We start from the raw sequence: 20,146 nt of genomic DNA on the forward strand, positions 1-20,146 counted from the left end.
GACAGGAGTGCCTGGCGTGCTCTGGTCCATGGGGTCACGAAGAGTCGGACACGACTAAACAACAACAATAGGCTGAATATGACGTGCTGCACATCGTGTGGGTCTCTGTTATGAAGAAGTCAGGCTCCAGTTCTTGAAGAACTCTGGCTCTTCCTCCGAGTTATTCCAGCCCACCAACCCAGTGGTTTCTTTCATTTTCAGTTTTCACCTTAATAACAGTATAAGTTGCTGAGTTAACTCGGGTCACTTAAGTTCTACCCCTAGCCATTGACTGAGGGCCAAACTACACATTACTCTCAAGCTGTAGCATGCAGCTATTTCTCTGGTTTTTCTTAAATTAATTACAGGTGTGTAGGGAGGGGGCTTGTTCTCGAGACTGCAGAGCATGGGTTGTGGAAGTTTATCCCTGCCCTCCCCAGCCACAGCCCCTTCCACAGCGCCCCCCTTCTCATACACAGCTGTGAAGCTAAGCAAAAGAATTTTCCTTTAGGACTTTTTAAAAAGTAAGCCTTATAGCTGCGCTTGTAGCTGCTCCCCCAGTAACAATCACCCCCTCTCCAAGCCTGTAGGTAATTACAGTGGTACCTCGGGTTACAGATGCTTCAGGTTACAGACGCTTCAGGTTACAGACCCAGAAATAGTACCTCAGGTTAAGAACTTTGCTTCAGGATGAGAACAGAAATCATGGCACAGCGGCAGTGGGAGGCCCCATTAGCTAAAGTGGTACCTCAGGTTAAGAACAATTTTAGGTTAAGACTGGACCTCCAGAACGAATTAAGTTCTTAACCCGAGGTACCACTGTACAGAAAAACAAGAGCCTGAATGCAACACATTAAACGTAACATGTTGCTTGACCGGTGTTAGAAACTAAGATAAATAAGCTAGGTGCCAAATGGCTCCTTAAACTAGGGTTACAGTCGCCAAAACAGAATGCCTAGTTGCCATTTGGGGACTAGACGCCTCAAGGCATAGTACTTTTCAAAACGGCTTTTTGGTTCCTGAAATTCATTCAGTTTGTGCAGATAAAACGTAATGGATAGAATTCTATAGGATGTGTTGCTAGTGTGTGAAAACAGTCAGGATCCTTCCCATGTATCAAAAAAGGTTACAGTGGTACCTTGGGTTAAGAACTTAATTCGTTCTGGAGGTCCGTTCTTAACCTGAAACTGTTCTTAACCTGAGGTACCACTTTAGCTAATGGGGCCTCCCACTGCCACCACACAATTTCTGTTCTTGTCCTGAAGCAAAGTTCTTAACCTGAGGTACTATTTCTGGGTTAGCGGAGTCTGTAGCCTGAAGCGCCTGTAACCTGAAGCGTCTGCAACCCCGAGGTACCACTGTATTTGTGTTCTGTTAGCCCAAAAATGGAAAACAAGTGAGGTCCCAACTAAAGAAGAATGGAAACGTAAACTGATGGAATATGCACAGCTTGTGGACCTAACATATAGAATAAGAGAACAAGAACAACATACGTTTAAAGATTGGAAAATGTTTATTGATTATATGGGGGGAAATTGTGTATACACTTGAAAACGTTGGAACCGTTAAGATAAATTCAACAGTGTAAATAAGTTTTGATGGATGTAATGGAATACTGAATGGTTTATGTAAAATATGCAGGGATTAGTGCTATGCCAAATGAACCATGGGAAGTCATTGATATTTTAAAGTTGTTTAAAAGAATATTCTAAAATGTAAAACAGAAAATTTAATAAAAATTATGGGGGGGGGGGGAGAAAACAGTCAAGATCCAAGGATCCCCTGGCATGGACCTCCAGATGGTAGAGATGTCGGCTGTCATCCAGGCATCTTTACTCACTCTTTGTGACTTTATCTAAAGCTTTTTAAGAGTGGAATTGTAATGGGCTTGTGTTCTGTTTTTAAAATCGCAGATGATCCAGATGTTAGGTATACAGCAGTAAGCAGCTTCATTTTTCTGAGATTCTTTGCACCTGCGATTCTTTCTCCAAATCTCTTTCATCTTACACCTCATCACCCGGTGAGTGTTGCATCTTGCCATCCTCTGCTGGAAGCCCTGTGCCTTACTTTCCACTGTTGGCAGTTTCCCTCCAGTCTGCCTCTTCAGGAAATAAGGATAAAAAGTTGTGCCCAGTTATGTATACACAACAGATGAATCCTTTTCATTTTGGACATGTCACAAGGTGCAGAGAGACAAGAAGGTTTGACTGCAGGGCCTTAAAACCTCAACCAGTTGCAAGGAAGATTCTGTCTCTTTGAAACTCCTTCTCCTCGCAATAGTTCAAGAGCATTAACGGCCAATCTGACAATGTGCGATTTGTTTCCATAGCTGTAGCTCTGAACTATGAAACATCAAGTTAGTGGATGGCACAGAGCATTGTAAGAACGCTGGGTTGCATCCAGTAATACCGTTCCTCAAATAGGAGGTGTTCTTCCATTCTTTGGAACACAAGAGGAGGAGGAGAGATTTTTGCAGCCCCTGAAAATCATCTCCAGAGGGTTAGGGAAGTCTTTAGTTTGGGAAGTTGGCAAAGCAGTTAAAACTCCCGCCACCTCCCCTTCCATTAGCGATGCCTCTGTGTGGCGATCACACAGGGTCCCCAGACGTTTGACGGTCTATTGATCCCTGTGCCACCACTGTGATTGCTTCCCCGCTGCCACCAACCCGTTTCTCTCGGGTACACAGGGAGTCCAGACAGTTGTTCACATTAAACCAAATAAACAAGTTTATTTTATAAGCCTTAACAAGTTTATGGTTTCAGATAATTTTTCTTGTCAGTTTCTTAATCTTAGGTTCTTACCGGCCTATACCTTCCTAATAACTTCTAACTGATTATCCCAACTGTCTATCTGACTCCTCCTAACAGATTCTCTCACTCACTCACATCACACTGTCCCAACCCACAGACTTCTCCCTCTCTCTTCTCTAACACCTGACTGACTCCTTAATAACACTAACTCTAACTCCTCCCCCTGGGAGCCAATCACTTCACACTCATTTAACCCTTTCCTTATGACCCAGCATGATGTCACCTAGGAGGGCAAACGCCACAAATCATAAACTGTTATGTGGTCAAGACTCCTAGGGCACTATCAGAATCATCCCTCTGTTTTTGAAGATGCTGTAGAATGCTACCATTCCTAAGAAAATGACAGTTATTCATTTTTTCTTTTTTAAACAAGTAATAACTGCACTGGAAATCATATTTGTGACACGCTGCTAGACCAGTTCTGCTCTCACAATAAATCAAAGAGATCTTGCTAGATAAGAATTGCCTTTACGTGAAACCAAGCTGAGCCCACCTTTCAGATGGTGCGATGGAAACTGCTTTACGCTGGTTATAGGTGAACCCCACCTATAGGTTTATGTTTCTATGAGTTCCCCAACAGCTTCTAAAACGAGTTTTAATACCTACCGATGTGAAATAAAAATGTAGTAAGTAGATCTTTTGCTATGTTTAAAGCACCTTAAGGCTTCTGTTGAGAGCCTAATAATGTCATTGCCATGTTTGTTCCTTCAGAAAGTGCTTCTGAAACGAATTAATAAGAGGTTCTGAAGGAGTGGAGGAGCCCTTACAATTCCCACAGAGAGATCAGGAATTTATCCAAAGTATGCACTTGCAAATTAGGTGAGGAGGCTGGAGGACCTTGCCACTTGCAAGAGGTTGAACTTCAGCCCTTCCTGTCTCTTCCAGCTTCGTTTCTCTTGTGCTCCAGGGCAGGGGAGTGCTTTATTCTATATGTAAAATAGAAACAAGCATGGAAGTGTGGTGCAGCGTTTGTGGTCTCCTGCGCTCTTTAACTATAATACAATGGTTTTCTCCTTTTCCTTTTCAGGATCCACAAACCTCAAGAACTCTGACGCTCATTTCCAAGACCATACAAACATTAGGCAGCTTATCGAAATCTAAGTCTGTAAGAATTTTGCATTCTTTCCCCCCTCCCTTTTCTGGGTTCTTGGGCATTCCCACCCACCTTTTAAATGTGTGTTCAATTGATTATGATGATGGAGCACAGCCCTTCTCTGTGAGGGCACAGCATCCTTGTGGAGACGCATCCTCAAAAGGGAACGATACAAACCTATGTCCTCTCCTCTCTGCACGTTTGGGCAATGCGCCAGGCACTTCTAGGGAATGCCAATTCCACCTCCTGTATCCCCATCACCCAGCCTTCCCTCTTTAGTTGGTTGTCACATGAATATGAGCTCTAATGTTCCTAGACCAAGGAGGGAAATACACTAGGCTATCTGTTCAGGTATTCAAGGAGCATGATCTGTGATCTAACAGTTCCCTGGGCTGGTGGAAAAAAACTTCTGAGAACTGCTTCATGTGACCGCTCAACACGGCCAGTCATATTTTTTCTTGCCGTTGAAGTTTGCTTCTACTATACACATCATGTAAGGAGTTGGTACACCCATTTGTGGTGAAGCCTTGCAAAAAAAACAAAACACATTTGGCAAGAGAAAACGGCAACCCAGGCCAGAAAAAAGTGGTCCCTGCCTACATTTGTTTATTTTGCAATACTTATATACCCCATGGTTGTAATAGGTAAAGGTAAAGGTAAAGGTACCCCTGCCCATACGGGCCAGTCTTTACAGACTCTAGGGTTGTGGGCTCATCTCACTCAAAGAGGCCAAGGGCCAGCGCTGTCCGGAGACACTTCCGGGTCACGTGGCCAGCGTGACATCGCTGCTCTGGTGAGCCAGAGCTGCACACGGAAACGCCGTTTACCTTCCCGCTAGTAAGCGGTCCCTATTTATCTACTTGCACCCAGGGGTGCTTTCGAACTGCTAGGTTGGCAGGCGCTGGGACCGAACAGCGGGAGCGCACCCCGCCGCGGGGATTCGAACCGCCGACCTTTCGATCGGCAAGCCCTAGGCACTGATGCTTTAACCCACAGCGCCACCCGCGTCCCAGATGGTTGTAATAAAACCTGCAAAAAACCCTAAAAATTAAAACATTCAAATTATCAATAAAAGACTGTTAAAAACAGGTATATAACAACAATCTATGATAATTAAAGTCAACAGGAAGCAAAATTAGTTTGGAAAACCTACCAGCATTCTACATATCGGGATAGGCTTGCCCAAATGAAAATGTTCTAAGCAGGCTCTGAAAACAGCACAGCGAACGGACCTGCCTGGTGTTAATAGGCAGTTTCAGAGTGGAGGTGATGCCACACTGAGAGTGTTCTTAAAATGAGTACACACTGAGTTCATACAGTGAGTCTCATATAAGTACAAGTGCACATACAGAGTTCATGTGAATTGTTTGTGAGTTTGGCCATTAAATCGCTTGTGGACTGCATCTTTTGCCTTCTCTACCAAGCCCCGATTACCAGTTTAGAATGAATGGCTAATCTGAGTAAACAGAGTTTGAATTATATCCAAAATTTAAAAGGAAATGTCTTGATTTGTGAGCTTGGCATGTGCACCGATACCTCTGCCCTCCCCAAAAAGTCTATGCTACAAGGAAAAAAGACATACAGTGGTACCTCTGGATGCGAATGGGATCCGTTCCGGAGCCCAGTTCGCATCATGATCAGAATGCAACCTGCGTCTGCGCATGCGCATGACGTCATTCTGAGCATCTGCGCATGTGGCGAAACCCAGAAGTAACCCGTTCCATTACTTCTGGGTCGCCATGGGACGCAACCTGTAAGATTTAACCCAAAGCGACTTTAACCCGAGGTATGGCTGTATGTCTATGAATGAATCAGTCTTAAGCCTTTTGCTGACTTTGGCGTTTTGAACTTCTGTGTAAATTGTCATATTTCAAGATAAAAACCTGGTGGTGGTTTGTATTTCAGGCCAGTTTCAAGGAATCATATATGGCAACATTTTATGACTACTTTAATGAGCAGAAATATGCAGATGCAGTCAAAAATGTAAGTATTATCAACAAACCCTTGCATACTTTGTAGGCTTAGTAACATTAGCCAGTTGAATAAATACTTAATTAGTTGCATATCTATATCCTGAAGAATCAGCTAAAAATGAAAATTAAGCATGCTGAAAGAGAAGAGGTTGAAAAACATGAGAAGTATGTCTATGATTGTGCTTTAGGACACAGATTTGAGGTTTTGCCTCCATCCACAGGCCTCTTAAGGGTTACAGCAAGCTATGTGGAAAACATATTGTGGCGTAATTATTAGTGCCATACCAAAATCTGCCCTCTAGTTTCTGAAAAGTTTTCTGCAGGCGTGAAAAAAGCTTCCTTTTTATGTCTTTTCAGAGTGTTATAGAATTTCTTTAGACTGATGATGAGTCTGGGGTTTTGAGGTTCACTTGCCATTGCGAGGTGGCCAAGGGTGATAGGGGTGTTTTTCTTTCCAGTAAACATTTCTCCAGCAATCTGCAGCCTCCTTAGCTGCCCTCACTTTCCAATATTTTTTAAAAAAACAAAACAAAACAAAACAAAACATGGGAGGAGTTACTTCACAATGACTTTGAAGTGCAGGCACCTGGGAAGGTTGCAGAGTGCAGACAACCAGAGAGATGATACAGACACCATTTGGTGACCTAGAAATTAAGGTCAGCACAACAAAAATCCTGCATCCTACCCATGATATAAGGATGTATCTCCCCTTCATAATCAACCAGCAATTCATTCAGGCAGCAAGTCTTTAGATCACATATGGGTAACACACAGGCTGCACAACACTTGCAGATTCTCCCTAGGTTATCCAGCCGCCGCCGCCGCCACCACCACCTCTTGTCCCATGCTGGCAATCACGCCCCTCTCAGCCCACCAAACAGCTGTGGGAGGTGTGATATTCAGAGAAGACAATATTGAGTTCGAAGGACCAGCCAGGCAGCTTGCTATGACCTTTGAGAATGTCTGAAGGAGGTCTCTGTGAGGGGAGTTACATCTGTGTGTACACATATGTTTCTGCAAATGTTGGCAGAGCCGAAGGGCTGAGTTATATATCCGATATGAAGACCTACAATATGATTCAGCGTAAGGCACTAATCACATTTAATTTGGACATGGATCTTTGATTTGCTGGCATATAAAGCTTTTAAACATTCTTTTTCTTCTCATTAAATGTCAAATAATTAACCTTGTGAAATTCAGGCGTTTCCATTTGTGCTTTTTTTTTTATCAGCTCTGCCAACTGGTACGAAATCCTTATTTCATATATATATTTTCTCATCCAAGTTCTTAGATTTAATTTCATCCTCTGGAAGAAGAGACCACAAAAGTATAGAGCAGGCGATACTACTTAAAGAAGGGTGAGTATGCATCAGGCTTTAAAAACAAAACAAAACCTGGAGCAAATTCAATTAGTAAATAGTTCGGCACCTGCTTGGGTTGGAACATAGTTCCCTTTTTTTGGTAGTGCTATCTCTAGTATATATTCATTAAGCAACGGGAAATTTCATTTTGTTAAAATTGGAGATGCTACCAAATTGTTAGGGAAGGAAGTACCTTAGAGGATATGATAATAACCAAAAATACAAGCAAATTTGTTTTCACCAGAAATATTTTCTGAGTTACCTAAAAGCTGAATAAGTGTACATGATAGAAAGCTGCCTATTTCTGAACATAATTTGCATAATGTTCCTGCATCTTGTTTGCCCCTTAAAAGTTAATTTTTGTCTTTTAGTTATTTGTGCTCACCTTCCTTTTGCTTTTTAAAAAATATGTTTGTATGATTTTCGTAATCGTCCCCTCCTAACTCTTAAATGTGAAATTTCTACATCTTTCTTTTGCCTTTGTCTGATTTTTTTCTGTCTCTCCTTGCTTGGCCTGCTGTGTTAAGGACTCTTAAACTAACAGTAAAGAAAGTTGATGATAATAGTTCATGCAGGTAAGATGGTGAAGGCAGTTGGTACTTAGCCACAGCTACCTGTTCAATGGCAATATCAAGAGAGCGTATTCAACTGGGGTGGGGTGGGAGAAATTTGGATATCCATGCAGGGTGACTGAAAAATCAGATGGGGATGTTTTTCTTCTCTATGCTGCATCAGTACCTACTGAACACACAGGAAGGTGCCTCATCAAAGGACATTTAGCATTCATTCTTAAAAATCCATTAGAATCAGGGCGGTTTTTCATTCGGAACGCTCCGGAACGGCATTCCAGCATCTCTCAGTTGGCCCCCGGAAGTGGGGGGGGGGGAGACCTGACCAGCTTCAGCAAAGCCCTGCTGCACCTCCAGCTCACAAGGAGACGCCCCCCCCCCCCGGAGCCCAAAGGGGAATCATGTACAGCCTTTGGAGAGGGGTCTCCTCATGAGCCAGAGGAGCAGCGGGGCTTTCCTGAGGTTCTTCAGTCTGACTTAGCTGTGATAGGGCTCCTCTTTGCTACTTCCCATCAGAATCTGCTGCTGTCGTCTTCAGGACCACTGTATTTGGGTACCAAGTCCATATGACACTACAATGTAGGCGGGACTTGTCAAGATTGCCTTTCATTATTACCTCAAGGATTGTCTGGAAATGTTTTCGTATGTTTGGGTTTTACCTGAGTTTTGGTAGTTTAGTCCATCCTGAGCTGGAAGCTTTGATAAGGATTTTTTCTTGCTGGTAGATGATACAGAGTTTACCTGAAACATTTTGACATTTCTTTCCTGTTCCACCCTTGCTTTTTTAAAAAAGCTTCTTCTTCTTAGTTTCTTATTTTTATTTACGTTTCTGTACAAGAACAATCAAAGTGGCTTTCGTGATTTCTTAAAACTGTGTTTTATCTTGAACCGTTATGTGCCCAAGTTAAATTACCTTTCGGACTGGTTACGAAATGGTTTGAGATTACAATAATTCAATATCTAGTATGATCCCCTACCATCCTAGATTCATATTTTCATGATCCCTTACACTCATAAGTTGATTAATCATAGCTAGAGTACTTTTACTTTTAATTCAGAAGTTAGAATGTAGTCAAAAGTATGCTCTTTGCTTTCGCAACATTGAGTGCACTGCAAAATGGTTGGGCTGGTTTCTTCTTTCCTTTCAACAGCCACTCTTGCTTTCTAACTTACCAGATAAAAACTACCTGTGCAACAAGTGACTTGGTGTTTATTTACAAAAGATGCCCTTCTGCCCAGTATAGAGGTTAACAAAATTCTACATGTTCTGTATTACGAGTATGCAGACATAGCCATTACTTTTAGCGACTGGGCCTGTCTTTCAAAACGAATCAAAGAGAAAAGCAGGGTAGAGAATATTTGAAAGTTTAAACAAGAACACATTTTACTCTACAATGTGCATGCCAGTTCTACCACTGCAGAATGTCTGTGGGCAATCACTTCTTCCATAAAATTTCCATGCCAGCAACTTTCTTAATTGCCCATGTAAAGTACTGGTTTGAAACATGGATGTTTTCAAACATGCAACCCCCTGCAAGCAATATGATGTTGTTTATGTAAGAGGAGTGACTTGCTAAATTGATGTACTAAGTGATGCCTGAAACCTTCCTAAAACTGGACTTAGCACCTGTTGGTTAAGCCTATTCCATTCAGTGCATCCTCATTGTGGCATATTTCACAGCGTCACCTTGTCTCTGAGGGTACAGTCTCTTGCTTACTACCAGGGAATAAATATAAATAAAAATATAATTCTGTCACCTTCTCCTTTGCAATAGGTTCATGATCAAGAGGGCACAAGGTAGGAAACGATTTGGTATGAAAAACTTCAAGAAGAGGTGGTTTCGACTTACCAACCATGAATTTACCTATCAGAAAAGCAAAGGTATTAAAGATGCTGCCATTTTCATTAACGCTTAGCTAATTTAAATGTTTATAATGATGCAAAATGCAGTGCTGGTAGGCTGTTGTGACACTCTGTTGTGTACTCTCTTCTCTATGGTTCAAAGGAATAAGGACTCATTTCAATGCATTTTAAAATCGTTTGAGGGTGTGTTTTCTAAGTGATCTCCTTTAAAAGCTGAGCTTTTAGTTACTCGCTGCACTTCTGTCTAGTTCCTCTGGCGGACATAAAATCAGTGTTTAAGGATAAAAGCACAATGTGGGGGAGAGGAGGGTGGCTGTTCAGGTAGAGTGCTACAGTTGGTCTCTGCTCATTATGATCAGGCGCCAGTCCCTAGCAAAGGGCTGGCGTGTGTCCTCTGCCATCCTTTGCCCTTGGTTGTGGGCTGTTTTGGCAAGCGTGGGGGGAGCCAGGAGTCTCTGAGCAGCAGTGCTTGGCCTCAGACATGCAGTACAGTTACTACAGAAAGGATGCTGTAGAAGCCTTAGCCCGAGGCAATGTGCCCCCCTCCATACCAAGTGTTTCTATTAAAGCAGAGGTTGGATGGCCATCTGCCATGGATACTTGAGATTCCTGCACTGTGGGGGGTTGGACTAGATGACCCTCAGGGTCCCTTCCAACCCAACAGTTCTCTGATCCTGTTTTTCTGTATTTACCTGCTGCAGGTGACCATCCACTGTGCAACATTCCAATTGAAAACATTCTGGCAGTAGAAAAATTGGAGGAGGAGTCCTTCAAAATGAAAAATGTAAGCTACTCCCCCCCTCTTTCTGTTTTTAAGAACAATGTCTTTTTTAATGTCAGCTTATGTCAGTTCTTGTAGAGAACAGGTGTTTCTAACACAACCATGTCAGGAATCACAAGACCACAGCAAGAACGACTCTGTTCCCGCTCTAGCAATGATATCCCAAAATACAGCCCATTCGGATGAAATTGTTACAAACCTTGGCTTGCTTATAGTTGATCTCTTCTGTAATAGCTAAGTTTATGATGTCTGAACTTTATGTAATTGTGGTGTTTTTGAAATTGCCCTGTCTTACATATACGGAGGTGAAATTCCATCATTTAGTCTTGGAGAGCATGCATTTCACAATACAAGTCAGAGGAGGTGCAGAGTATAAGAGTATGCAACAAATCCCTCTGGTTATTTCATGAGAGTGCAGAGACAAAAGTTCATGTGTGAATTCACAACCAATATAAAAGCGCCTCTTTTATCTGGAAGCATAAATTATGAGTTTCATGTTTACACGTGTGCATTTTTTGTATATTTTTATAGGGCAGCTGGGTTATACATTTTTTACATTTAGAGAGAGAGAGAGAGCATGCACTAAGAAACCAGAATAGTAGCGCTTCATCTGCAAAAGCTTGATTTATGAATTACATTATACTACCCTGTTTTTAGATTATATTGTTTTCAACGTTGGGTTTCATGTGTTTTGTTTTTAAAACCGTGTAGCCAATTTGTTTTCTATGGTACAATGGTGGGATTTGTTTAAATAAACAAGCATTTTAAATCCTAAACTGCTTGTAGTTAAATGAGAAGAAACTGGGCATACTGAACTGTGACTTTCTGTGAGCCGTGTCGGCTTGTTCTTCTAAACAGTTGTAAAACATCAGGCATTTTTATCATTGCAACAAACCTGTGTGGTAGGCTAGGTTGATGGGCCTAAAGCTACCTATCAAGCGTCATCTCTGGGCAAGGATTTCCTTGGCTTACGTTCTTAATTCTTTTACCCCATACTGGCTAAAATAGGGTCCGCCTTTCAGGTTTCTTTCTGTAAAAGATAAGAATTTAAGCGGACTTTCTTGTTGGTCATTGGTTGTTCTTCTGTCTGCCTTTCAGATGTTCCAAGTAATTCAGCCCGAAAGAGTTCTGTATATCCAGGCAAATAATTGTGTTGAAGCCAAGGACTGGATTGATATCCTCACCAAAGTTAGCCAGTGTAACAAGAAACGCCTCGCTGTCTACCACCCCTCTGCATACCTTAATGGGCACTGGCTGTGCTGCAAAGCGACAGCAGATAATACCCCTGGCTGTACTCCCTGCACTGGGTAAGGACTTTCTAGGATATATTTCCTGTTCTAAATTTGGCTTTGAAGCAACTTGGTGATGAAATGTGTATCCTGCAGACGTCTGAAAGAGTGAGAGAGTTGATTCTAAGTGGTAGGAAGCTGAATCTATGTCAGCGTCCAATGCAATCGCTTGTTTTCTCAGCCTAGTTTTCCCTGCCTGTTTACACCACTTACAAATCTCTGCAGCTAAGCGAGATAGGAATAAGAATGAAAGTGTGCTGCTGGGTTTTTAGTACAAGACAAGTGGGACGGAATGCTAAACCATGGTTTAGTGCAAGGGTGCTGGAGTGGATTTGTCAGCCACCTGACATCAAACCCATGTAGTCAAAACAAAACCTGCAGGCAAAGCGCCAACAATTAGCTGATCATTGGGTCTTGCAAAGCTAGATTATTCATATTCACATTTATGCAGATTTAACCAATTAATCCATCTGTTAATTAAGCTCTCGTTATTAATGATTCACAACTGAGCTAAAAAGACATGAAAATACTTCTAGACATTAAGCCACCTTCTGGCTGATTGCAAATGATATGTTATTTTAATAAGATTCTGGCAATAGGAACACGCCACACTATTATGGTTCAGTTTTGGAATGCCTCTACAACTGAATTATAACTTTTAACTTTAATATCCAACATTAGCCGTACTCAAGAGTAGACCCACTGAAATAAGCCATTGATTTCGGTAGGTCTGCCCTGCAAACAATTAACATTAGATATCGCCCCTTCTCTTTAAAATTGATTATACTTCTGTTATCTCATATTGTACCATTTTGAAATCTTGCTGTTCTGTTAATCAGGTGCCCTTTTAAACCACAATGGAAAAGTAGAAACCCTCAGTTTCTTAACATATGATTCTTAAAGTGTTATTCTAAACTATTCTGCAGGGGCCTCCCAGCAAATATCCAATTAGACATAGATGGAGACAGAGAAACTGAGCGCATCTATTCCCTTTTCAATTTGTATATGGTTAAACTGGAGAAAATGCAAGGTGGGTATACAAATGAATCATTCCTTTGTCCGTACATGTCATTTTAAATTAAAATTATATTTTAAAGAATGTTATTTATTTACAAAATCCTACGACTGTTAAGCTATACACTGCAGGTAGTTTGTTCAGAATAGCAAATGATACCTTTTGGTGCCTGCTTTAATATTTCACACCTGTTTTCTGTGATTATTTTGTTCTATGCTTGGTTCTGCATTTTAATAACGTAAAAATAAAGAAAAGAAGCAGCTAATATATTTTTGTAGTACGCACTTCTCTTATCTGCTAGTATGCCTGTATTTTTCCTTAATTCTTTTAGGTCTCAATAGACTTCTTTTTGCACATTAATCAGTGAAATCTGAGTGTCAAACAGACGGAGTATTCAATGAATGTAAAAGGAGGGTAGAAGAATCACATGACCACTGCATTTTTTGGCATTCTAGAAAGCTATTTTTGAACAGCAGTTCAGCCAAACTTCAGATTCTGCTTCAGCACAGGGACAGAGGCAGGATATCTTAAGCTAAAATATAAATGCAACTTCGTAGGATGTAAGCCAATGGTGCCAGATATATTTAAACTTCCTCCGACCCCATGTAATTGCAAACCTGTGACCTCTCTTTCCATCTCTGAGCTGGCCATCCATTTGCCCTTAGCTCCTTGCTTTGAATCCAAAAAGCACTTTGCCAGTGAAGAACCACTGTTGCTTCAGGCACTTGTGAGCTCCTTAGGACCAAGTTAATCATATGACTGGCCTTTGCATGATTCCCCCACCCGCTTTACTAAATAGCAGCCATGGAGGACCCTGGGTCAGGATTGGGACTATAGCGTCCGGGTTGTCTGTATGTTTGCCATTTGCCCCACCATAGTCCCAATGCAAATCGTTCCTCCACTACTGTGGCTGCCCTTTACCCTGTCAGCAAAGCTCCCATTATCACCAATGGGAGTTAACTTCTTGATGCAAACAGCAGGCATGGGAGGGAAGTGTACAGAACAGGCCTGTGATAGAAGCAGGAGGACTCATTCCTTACTTTGGCCCAACATAGATACCATATTTTTTGCTCCATAGGACGCACCGCCCTATAGGACGCACCTAGTTTTTTTGGGGGGGGGGAATAAAGGGGAAAAAATTATTTCCCCCCAGGCACGGGGCTGGCGTGGGGGAAGCCCGAGCTTCCCCTGACCCCAGCCCCCAGAAGAGCCTGCTATCCGCAAGCCTAGGGAGCCGCACCTCTCGCTCTCCAGGCTTCAGCGAAAGCCTGTATTCGCCCCATAGGAGCCACCCACATTTCCCCTTCATTTTTGGAGGGGAAAAAGTGCGTCCTATAGGGCGAAAAATACAGTAAGTGTGAAGAGCAAGGCAAAAAGCAAAGGCATCCCAATGCAATAGATAGCAGGATGAAGCACTTCATTCCACGCACGCATGCAAAAGTTGACAGCGCCCAAGACTGCTTTGAGTATAATTTGGGTTTACACACACACACTATTTCAGCAGTATGTTTCCTGACTTTTGCCGAAATGTGTTCAAAGGTAGTTCTCCACCTGAATCCATCTTAAATGAAAGATTGGCTGCAATTATTCCCTATTCCAGATATTCACATTTGTAGTTGCAGCTATTAGTTTGCATGGATTAGGCAAATTAATGGAAAATATTACTTTCAGTGGCTGTGAAAACCATGATAGCTAAAAGGAACCTCGGGGTTCAGAAGAAGTGTCTCTTTAAACATGAGGTGCTGGGGACACATTGTGGAAGGCTGATGTCTTCATTCCCTATTTGCAAGCTCCCAGAGGCATTAGATTGCCCACTGTAGACGTATCATATATAACTGCAGAGTTGGAAGGGCCCACAAGGGTCATCTACTCCAACCCCCTGCAGTGCAGGAATCTTTTGCACAACCCTGAAATTAAGAGTCTCATGCTCTGCTGACCGAGCTTCCAAGACATGCTGGGCCCATGGGCTGAACTCGCAGAGCTCTTTTTAAGCTTGCTTTGGGGCAGTGGGGGAATGTCTTACCGCTTCTTGGTGATTCTGTTTGACCTTGATGAGCTTCATGAGAGCGGGATTTTTCTTCATCTTTTTTCAACAGAGGCTTGTGGCAGTAAATCTGTGTACGATGGACCAGAGCAGGAAGAGTATTCAACCTTTGTTATCGATGACCCTCAGGAGACCTACAAGACACTAAAGCAGATTGTAGATAATGTTAAAACCCTTGAGCAAGAACATGCCCAGTACAAGAGGGATAAATTCAAGAAGACAAAATATGGAAGCCAGTAAGTGTGGGTTGCTCTGGGTGGCTGTGATCTTTAATAATGCACAGAAAGCTTTTTTTTTTTTTTTTTCAGAGGAAATGTAGCTTGGTGTGTTCTACATCCAGACCTGGCTAGTCATTCAGTTTGGAGAAAGTTGCAGTTCAAATGGTACAGCACACATTTCGCCTGCAGAAGCCCCCAGGTTCCTTCTCCAGGGAGGGCTGGAAAACTCTGAAGAGTTGCTAAACACTCAGGGTAGAGCTAGATGGAGCAGTGATTTGACTTTGTACAAGGCAGCTTTCTATGTTCCTGTGCCAAGCTAGGCAATTCAGCCCCCACAATCCACCACTTCCCTTTCCTACTCAAAATATAAAGGTCCTCAACTTCCTGCCTGCAGACATTTTCTATGCAGTAGAGCACCCTCCTGTAAAATTACTCACGGGCTCAGGGTATCCTGCAGTTCTCACCTTGCTCCCTGGTCCTGCCCAAATGCCACCTGCAGTATTATCTGGTTGCTTCCCAAGCCCCCTGTCCCTCGACCATCTAAAATGAACTGCAGCCTGTAGTTTTGGAAACCAAAGATGTCTCTTGTTTGCTTTCATGAGTTCCCATGACGCTGTCACTCAGGCCATATCTCTTTCCTAGCACGCGTGTGAGGAACCCAGTGGTCCTCCCGATGTTGCTGGACTACAACTCCCATCATCCCTGACCATTGGCCATGCTTGCCGTGGCCAATGGGAGCTGTTGTTCAGCGACATTTGGAAGGCCAAAGTATCATGACCTAGAGGGTGAAAGGTAAAAACCCTTCTCCATTTTGGGGGTTTGTTGTTTCGCTTCAGGTCTGCCTTCTTCAAATCTGCAGCTTCAGAAGCAAAACCTCCCTGTTTTCTCCTTTGTCGCTTCTCTCCTCCTTCTCTAGGGAACACCCCATCGGTGACAAGAGCTTCCAGAGCTACATCAGGCAGCAGTCGGAAATCTCAGCGCATTCCATTTGAAGTCTGAAGGAATTTACAAGGCGGTGCTGTTGACGGGTCGAAATGAGAGAAAGGAAAAGAATGAAATGAACAAAGAGAAGCCAACCAGTAGCGGGATGTACCTACCTAAACATCGAGCTCGCTGAGGCTTGCTAAGTGTTTTCTCTCTCTCTGTCTCTCTCCAAGAACTGTTACAATAGTTGCTATGCACTTTATTCATCTGATAACTAACAGATGAAGGAACTCTGCCTTCTAGGCAATTTTCATTGTATGTGTTGTGTTTGAGCTGTTTTTTCTTTTTTTAAAAAAATGTTGCTCTGGTTTCTTGGAATCTAGTGATCAGTTCAATGATCAAGGTGTGTGGATTTCATATTGACAACTTCCACAGTCCTGTACATGGTTGAGAGCATTCTTTTAGATTTCTTAATTTTGGTTGCTGACTACTTTCTTTTCTATGCCACACAGCAGTTAGCGAAGGCTTTGCAGCACTTGCTTTTTTATGGCTATGTTTAAAACTTAAGCGGAGATTAGCTCTTTTTTGGTTTTTAGTGCAGTCTCCCCACAAGCAGGTTGAAAAGCAGGGTATTTTGGTCTTCACATCAGCCGTGTAATATTTGGTTAAGAGCTGGCTTTTTAAGGTAAAATTCTAATATTTAAATGGTACTCTTTGATATTTTTGAGATACAAAATCGTTTCCACCAAGGCATTCTGTCGATTTCTATTTTTGCTATATAGTGGTGCCATTAAGAATAATGGAAATTAATTCAAAGTGTAAATAGTACAAGAATACATGGAAGACTGGTCCGAGAAAGTTTGGTTTGCATTTCTGAATTACTGCCTCTTATTTGTTTCCATGTTCCTAAGGGCCATTTCCAATGCAGCAATTTTTCTATATCAAAAGTATTTCCATGTAGAAAAAAAAGTGTTTGTGCCATGAACAGTTTGTCGTGTGCGATAAGAACACGTGTTCTGTTTGAACTGCGCACATGCTGAAGAAAGCAGAGTTAAAATCAACAGTTGAAAATGGTCTTGCTGTGTAGCACGGTAGCCCTAAATTGTTTTTGAACCTCAGCAGGTTCTTCCTCAGGGAAATTTTGAAAGAAAAAAAAGCTAGGAACTGCTGTATTCTCTCATAATATCTTTACCAGAGAGATTTGATTGCTGCAAACTAAATACCAATGCATTTCAGATAGGGAAATGGATGCGACGGAAGTAGCCTCCTGCATTCTGATTCTCTCTACCACATGGTTTGCACAACCTACAAAGAAGTATTATCCACGTAGGAAAACATTCCTTTTAAAGCAGGCTGAAGATGAACAGAGCTGTAACTTAAGAGTAGCTTGTTATAATTAGGAAATAGTGCTGCCTTAACTCTGCAGGAGAAGAGTGTTGGGGGGAAGGGCATACAGAGTCCACAACAAAAAAGTTGTAAAGGCTTTTTTTTTTTGGACTGAATTATGTTTGAAACTGAAGTTCATGTTCTCCTAGCACTACTCGATTGTTTGGGACGAGAGTTGTACTTTTTACAAAAGTGTTTCAATAATAGAGATGTGTTTCATTTTTTGTTTTGTTTTAAATTGCATCGATACAAAGGTGTATCTTGTTAATATGCGTGTAGATGAAGTGGACTGAGTTATGAACCTCATAAAAAACAAGTAAATGTTGTCAAAGAGGAGGAGTGAAAATGACTTGTGTGCATGTGTGTGTGATGTATGTATGTATGTAGTGACTGGGATTCAGACAAAGTCATACTTAGATCTCATTGAAATCAGTGTGAAAAAATAATCTTGATTATCTGAAGTCCCATGGATTTCAGTGGACCTAAGTATAATGAACAGTGTTGATCCAACCCTGTGTGTCTGTGTGAGTGTGTATCTATCTATAGATATATGCACACACAGTATATTGCTGTTTAGCTATATGTCATAGCCTCCTTAAAAGTCTGGTTCTATGCATGCTGGGCTTTGATGAAAGTCTAAGTAATGTAACAGAAGTTATGGGGTGTGGGCGTATTTTTGGACCATAATTAATGAGCTTTCAGCTTGATGAGAAGATTCCATACTTCTGCATAATAGCAAGTCTGTAATGTTCGCCAGGCACTTGAAGCAGAAAAGAAATATAGAAAACAAATGTCGGCAATCCAGCCCCACAATGCTCAAATCCCATGAAAAAAAGGAATGAAAACTTTCACACAACCTCTGTTTTTTAGTGGTTACAGATTTTATTCTTCTTAGCATTTGAGTATATTAGAAGCCTATGAGAACTGATATCTTATCGGTTGCCAACAGGAAGGCTGGACAAAGAATTGTACTATGTGCCGTGAACTGCCATTTGAATGCCAGTCTTGTTTTTTTGTTTTTTAAAAAAGTGTATTTGTAACTTAATAGTCTTTTAATTAAATACTAATGACCTGCAATGTGTGTTCTATTTGCCAATTAAAAGAAGTGTTTTATTTCTGAAAAGTGTATGTGTGCATATGTTATACGCTAAATAGTGCCAGGCCTTTTTTGGAAAGGAAAGGCTGATGCTTATTGCATTTTTCTAAGGTACAGCAGCAAAAAAGTTACCATATTTTTCGCTCTATAACACGCACCCGACCATAACACGGACATAGTTTTTAGAGGAGGAAAATCCGTAGGCATGCCACCCGTAGGCATTCCCTCCATAACATGCACAGACATTTCCCCTTACTTTCTAGGAGGAAAAAAAAGAGTGTTATGGTGCAAAAAATACGGTATTTGTAGTTGGAAAGGCTTTGAGCTTTAATCTAGGAGTTAAGCACCATTGAATTCAGTGGGACTTCCTTGCAAGCAACTAGGGTTGGACTTGCACTGTTTTGGGCAACAGCGAGAGCCAGTTTGAATTGGCATACTGAGATTAGAAGGCACATTTTTACTTTATTTTTTACTAGAGGCTACTTTGGTTCTGGGACGTTGTTTCTGTGATATTGGATACAAAAAGGAAAATATTAAAGATGGTGTTTTCTTCTTACCATGAGTAAGTATCTTTTATTACCTAATAATCTCTCCCACACCCTTCAGTATCTAAACAAAAGCACCTATATTAAATTTTGGCAATATAAAAATAGATTTAAAGAAATAATGCTGTCGTTTTCTCAGCCACAGACAGGTGGCACTGCGAACTACAGTGTGTTTGACAAATTGGGCTCTCAAAGTTGCAGCCATGTTGGAAGGTGAAGAGGAAACCAGAGATGGAGGTGTGAATGGGTGGGCCCCAGGCCAGGGAGCAGCTAGCCTGGTCAGTAGCTGTTGCTTTGGGCAAATCTAGCAGTCTAAAAGGGGTTGGTGTCAGATGCATCCTCTTGGATCCTGCCTCTCTGCCTGTCCTCACATGGAAAACCTGCATCCTTTTTTGCTTCCCACCCTTTCAGTTCAAAAGTTCTTTCCCTTAATATTGCCCAGTTTCAGGAATATCCTCTTTTCACACCAGCTTTTGCATCCTTAAAGATCATGCAATGATTTTATAAAACTGTGGGAGTAGGAACGTGTAGGTTACTTTGTAAAAAAATAAAATAAAAATAATTCATCAGTGAAGATAGCTGGAATAGGCAAAGATGGCGCCAGGTGGGGAGAGTGTGGTCTTCCAGATGTTGCTAAACTGCAGCTTTCGTTACAGTGGTAACTCGGGTTAAATACTTAATTCGTTCCGGAGGTCCATTCTTAACCTGAAACTGTTCTTAACCTGAAGCACCACTATAGCTAATGGGGCCTCCTGCTGCTGCCAAGCCGCCGGAGCACGATTTCTGTTCTCATCCTGAAGCAAAGTTCTTAACCTGAAGCACTATTTCTGGGTTAGCGGAGTCTGTAACCTGAAGCGTATGTAACCCGAGGTACCACTGTACTGCCAATCATTGACAGTACTTGCTAAAGCAGAAGAGAGTTGGGATCCAACAACATATGGAGAACCATGGTACCATCATGGCACACAATTCATTCCAATTAGAGCCATCAAATATGTGTGAGAAGCACTAGCTGACACATATAGTTAAAGAGCTCTTCCCAGCGCTTGGTGGCCAAAGGTACAATCTTGGTATGGGTACTTACCAAACAAACATAGAAGAATGTGTAAGGTGGTCTTTCAATCTGCGAAGCAGCCTTGGTGGATGAGGCAATGGCTTCAGTCTACCATTTGTGATGTCATAGAAGCTTCACGACAACC

At 41.9% G+C, this 20,146-nt stretch overlaps 1 protein-coding gene and 1 long non-coding RNA gene across 3 annotated transcripts in view; one reads left to right on the top strand and one right to left on the bottom strand.

Annotated features, from left to right (window-relative positions):
* Positions 1-18,429, top strand: part of RASA3 (RAS p21 protein activator 3) — a 118,244-nt gene extending 99,815 nt beyond the window's left edge. The window contains exons 15-24 of the mRNA XM_083437733.1: positions 1,893-1,999; positions 3,817-3,894; positions 5,788-5,865; positions 7,140-7,213; positions 9,561-9,667; positions 10,351-10,433; positions 11,529-11,737; positions 12,646-12,749; positions 14,831-15,014; positions 15,913-18,429. Coding sequence (XP_083293859.1) covers positions 1,893-1,999; positions 3,817-3,894; positions 5,788-5,865; positions 7,140-7,213; positions 9,561-9,667; positions 10,351-10,433; positions 11,529-11,737; positions 12,646-12,749; positions 14,831-15,014; positions 15,913-15,988 — 1,100 coding nt within the window. The 3' untranslated portion in view covers positions 15,989-18,429. The remainder of the gene's footprint in view (positions 1-1,892; positions 2,000-3,816; positions 3,895-5,787; positions 5,866-7,139; positions 7,214-9,560; positions 9,668-10,350; positions 10,434-11,528; positions 11,738-12,645; positions 12,750-14,830; positions 15,015-15,912) is intronic.
* LOC310676350 overlaps positions 12,758-20,146 on the bottom strand; it is a 58,709-nt gene continuing 51,320 nt past the window's right edge. For both annotated transcript variants that reach the window (XR_014510479.1, XR_014510480.1), the window contains 3 exons: positions 20,032-20,146; positions 14,758-14,922; positions 12,758-12,957 (listed from right to left, as the gene is read on the bottom strand). This is a non-coding gene — a long non-coding RNA (uncharacterized lncRNA). The remainder of the gene's footprint in view (positions 12,958-14,757; positions 14,923-20,031) is intronic.

This window comes from Podarcis tiliguerta (assembly GCF_965153285.1).
Source record: "Podarcis tiliguerta genome assembly, chromosome: 4".
Taxonomy (NCBI): domain Eukaryota; kingdom Metazoa; phylum Chordata; class Lepidosauria; order Squamata; family Lacertidae; genus Podarcis; species Podarcis tiliguerta.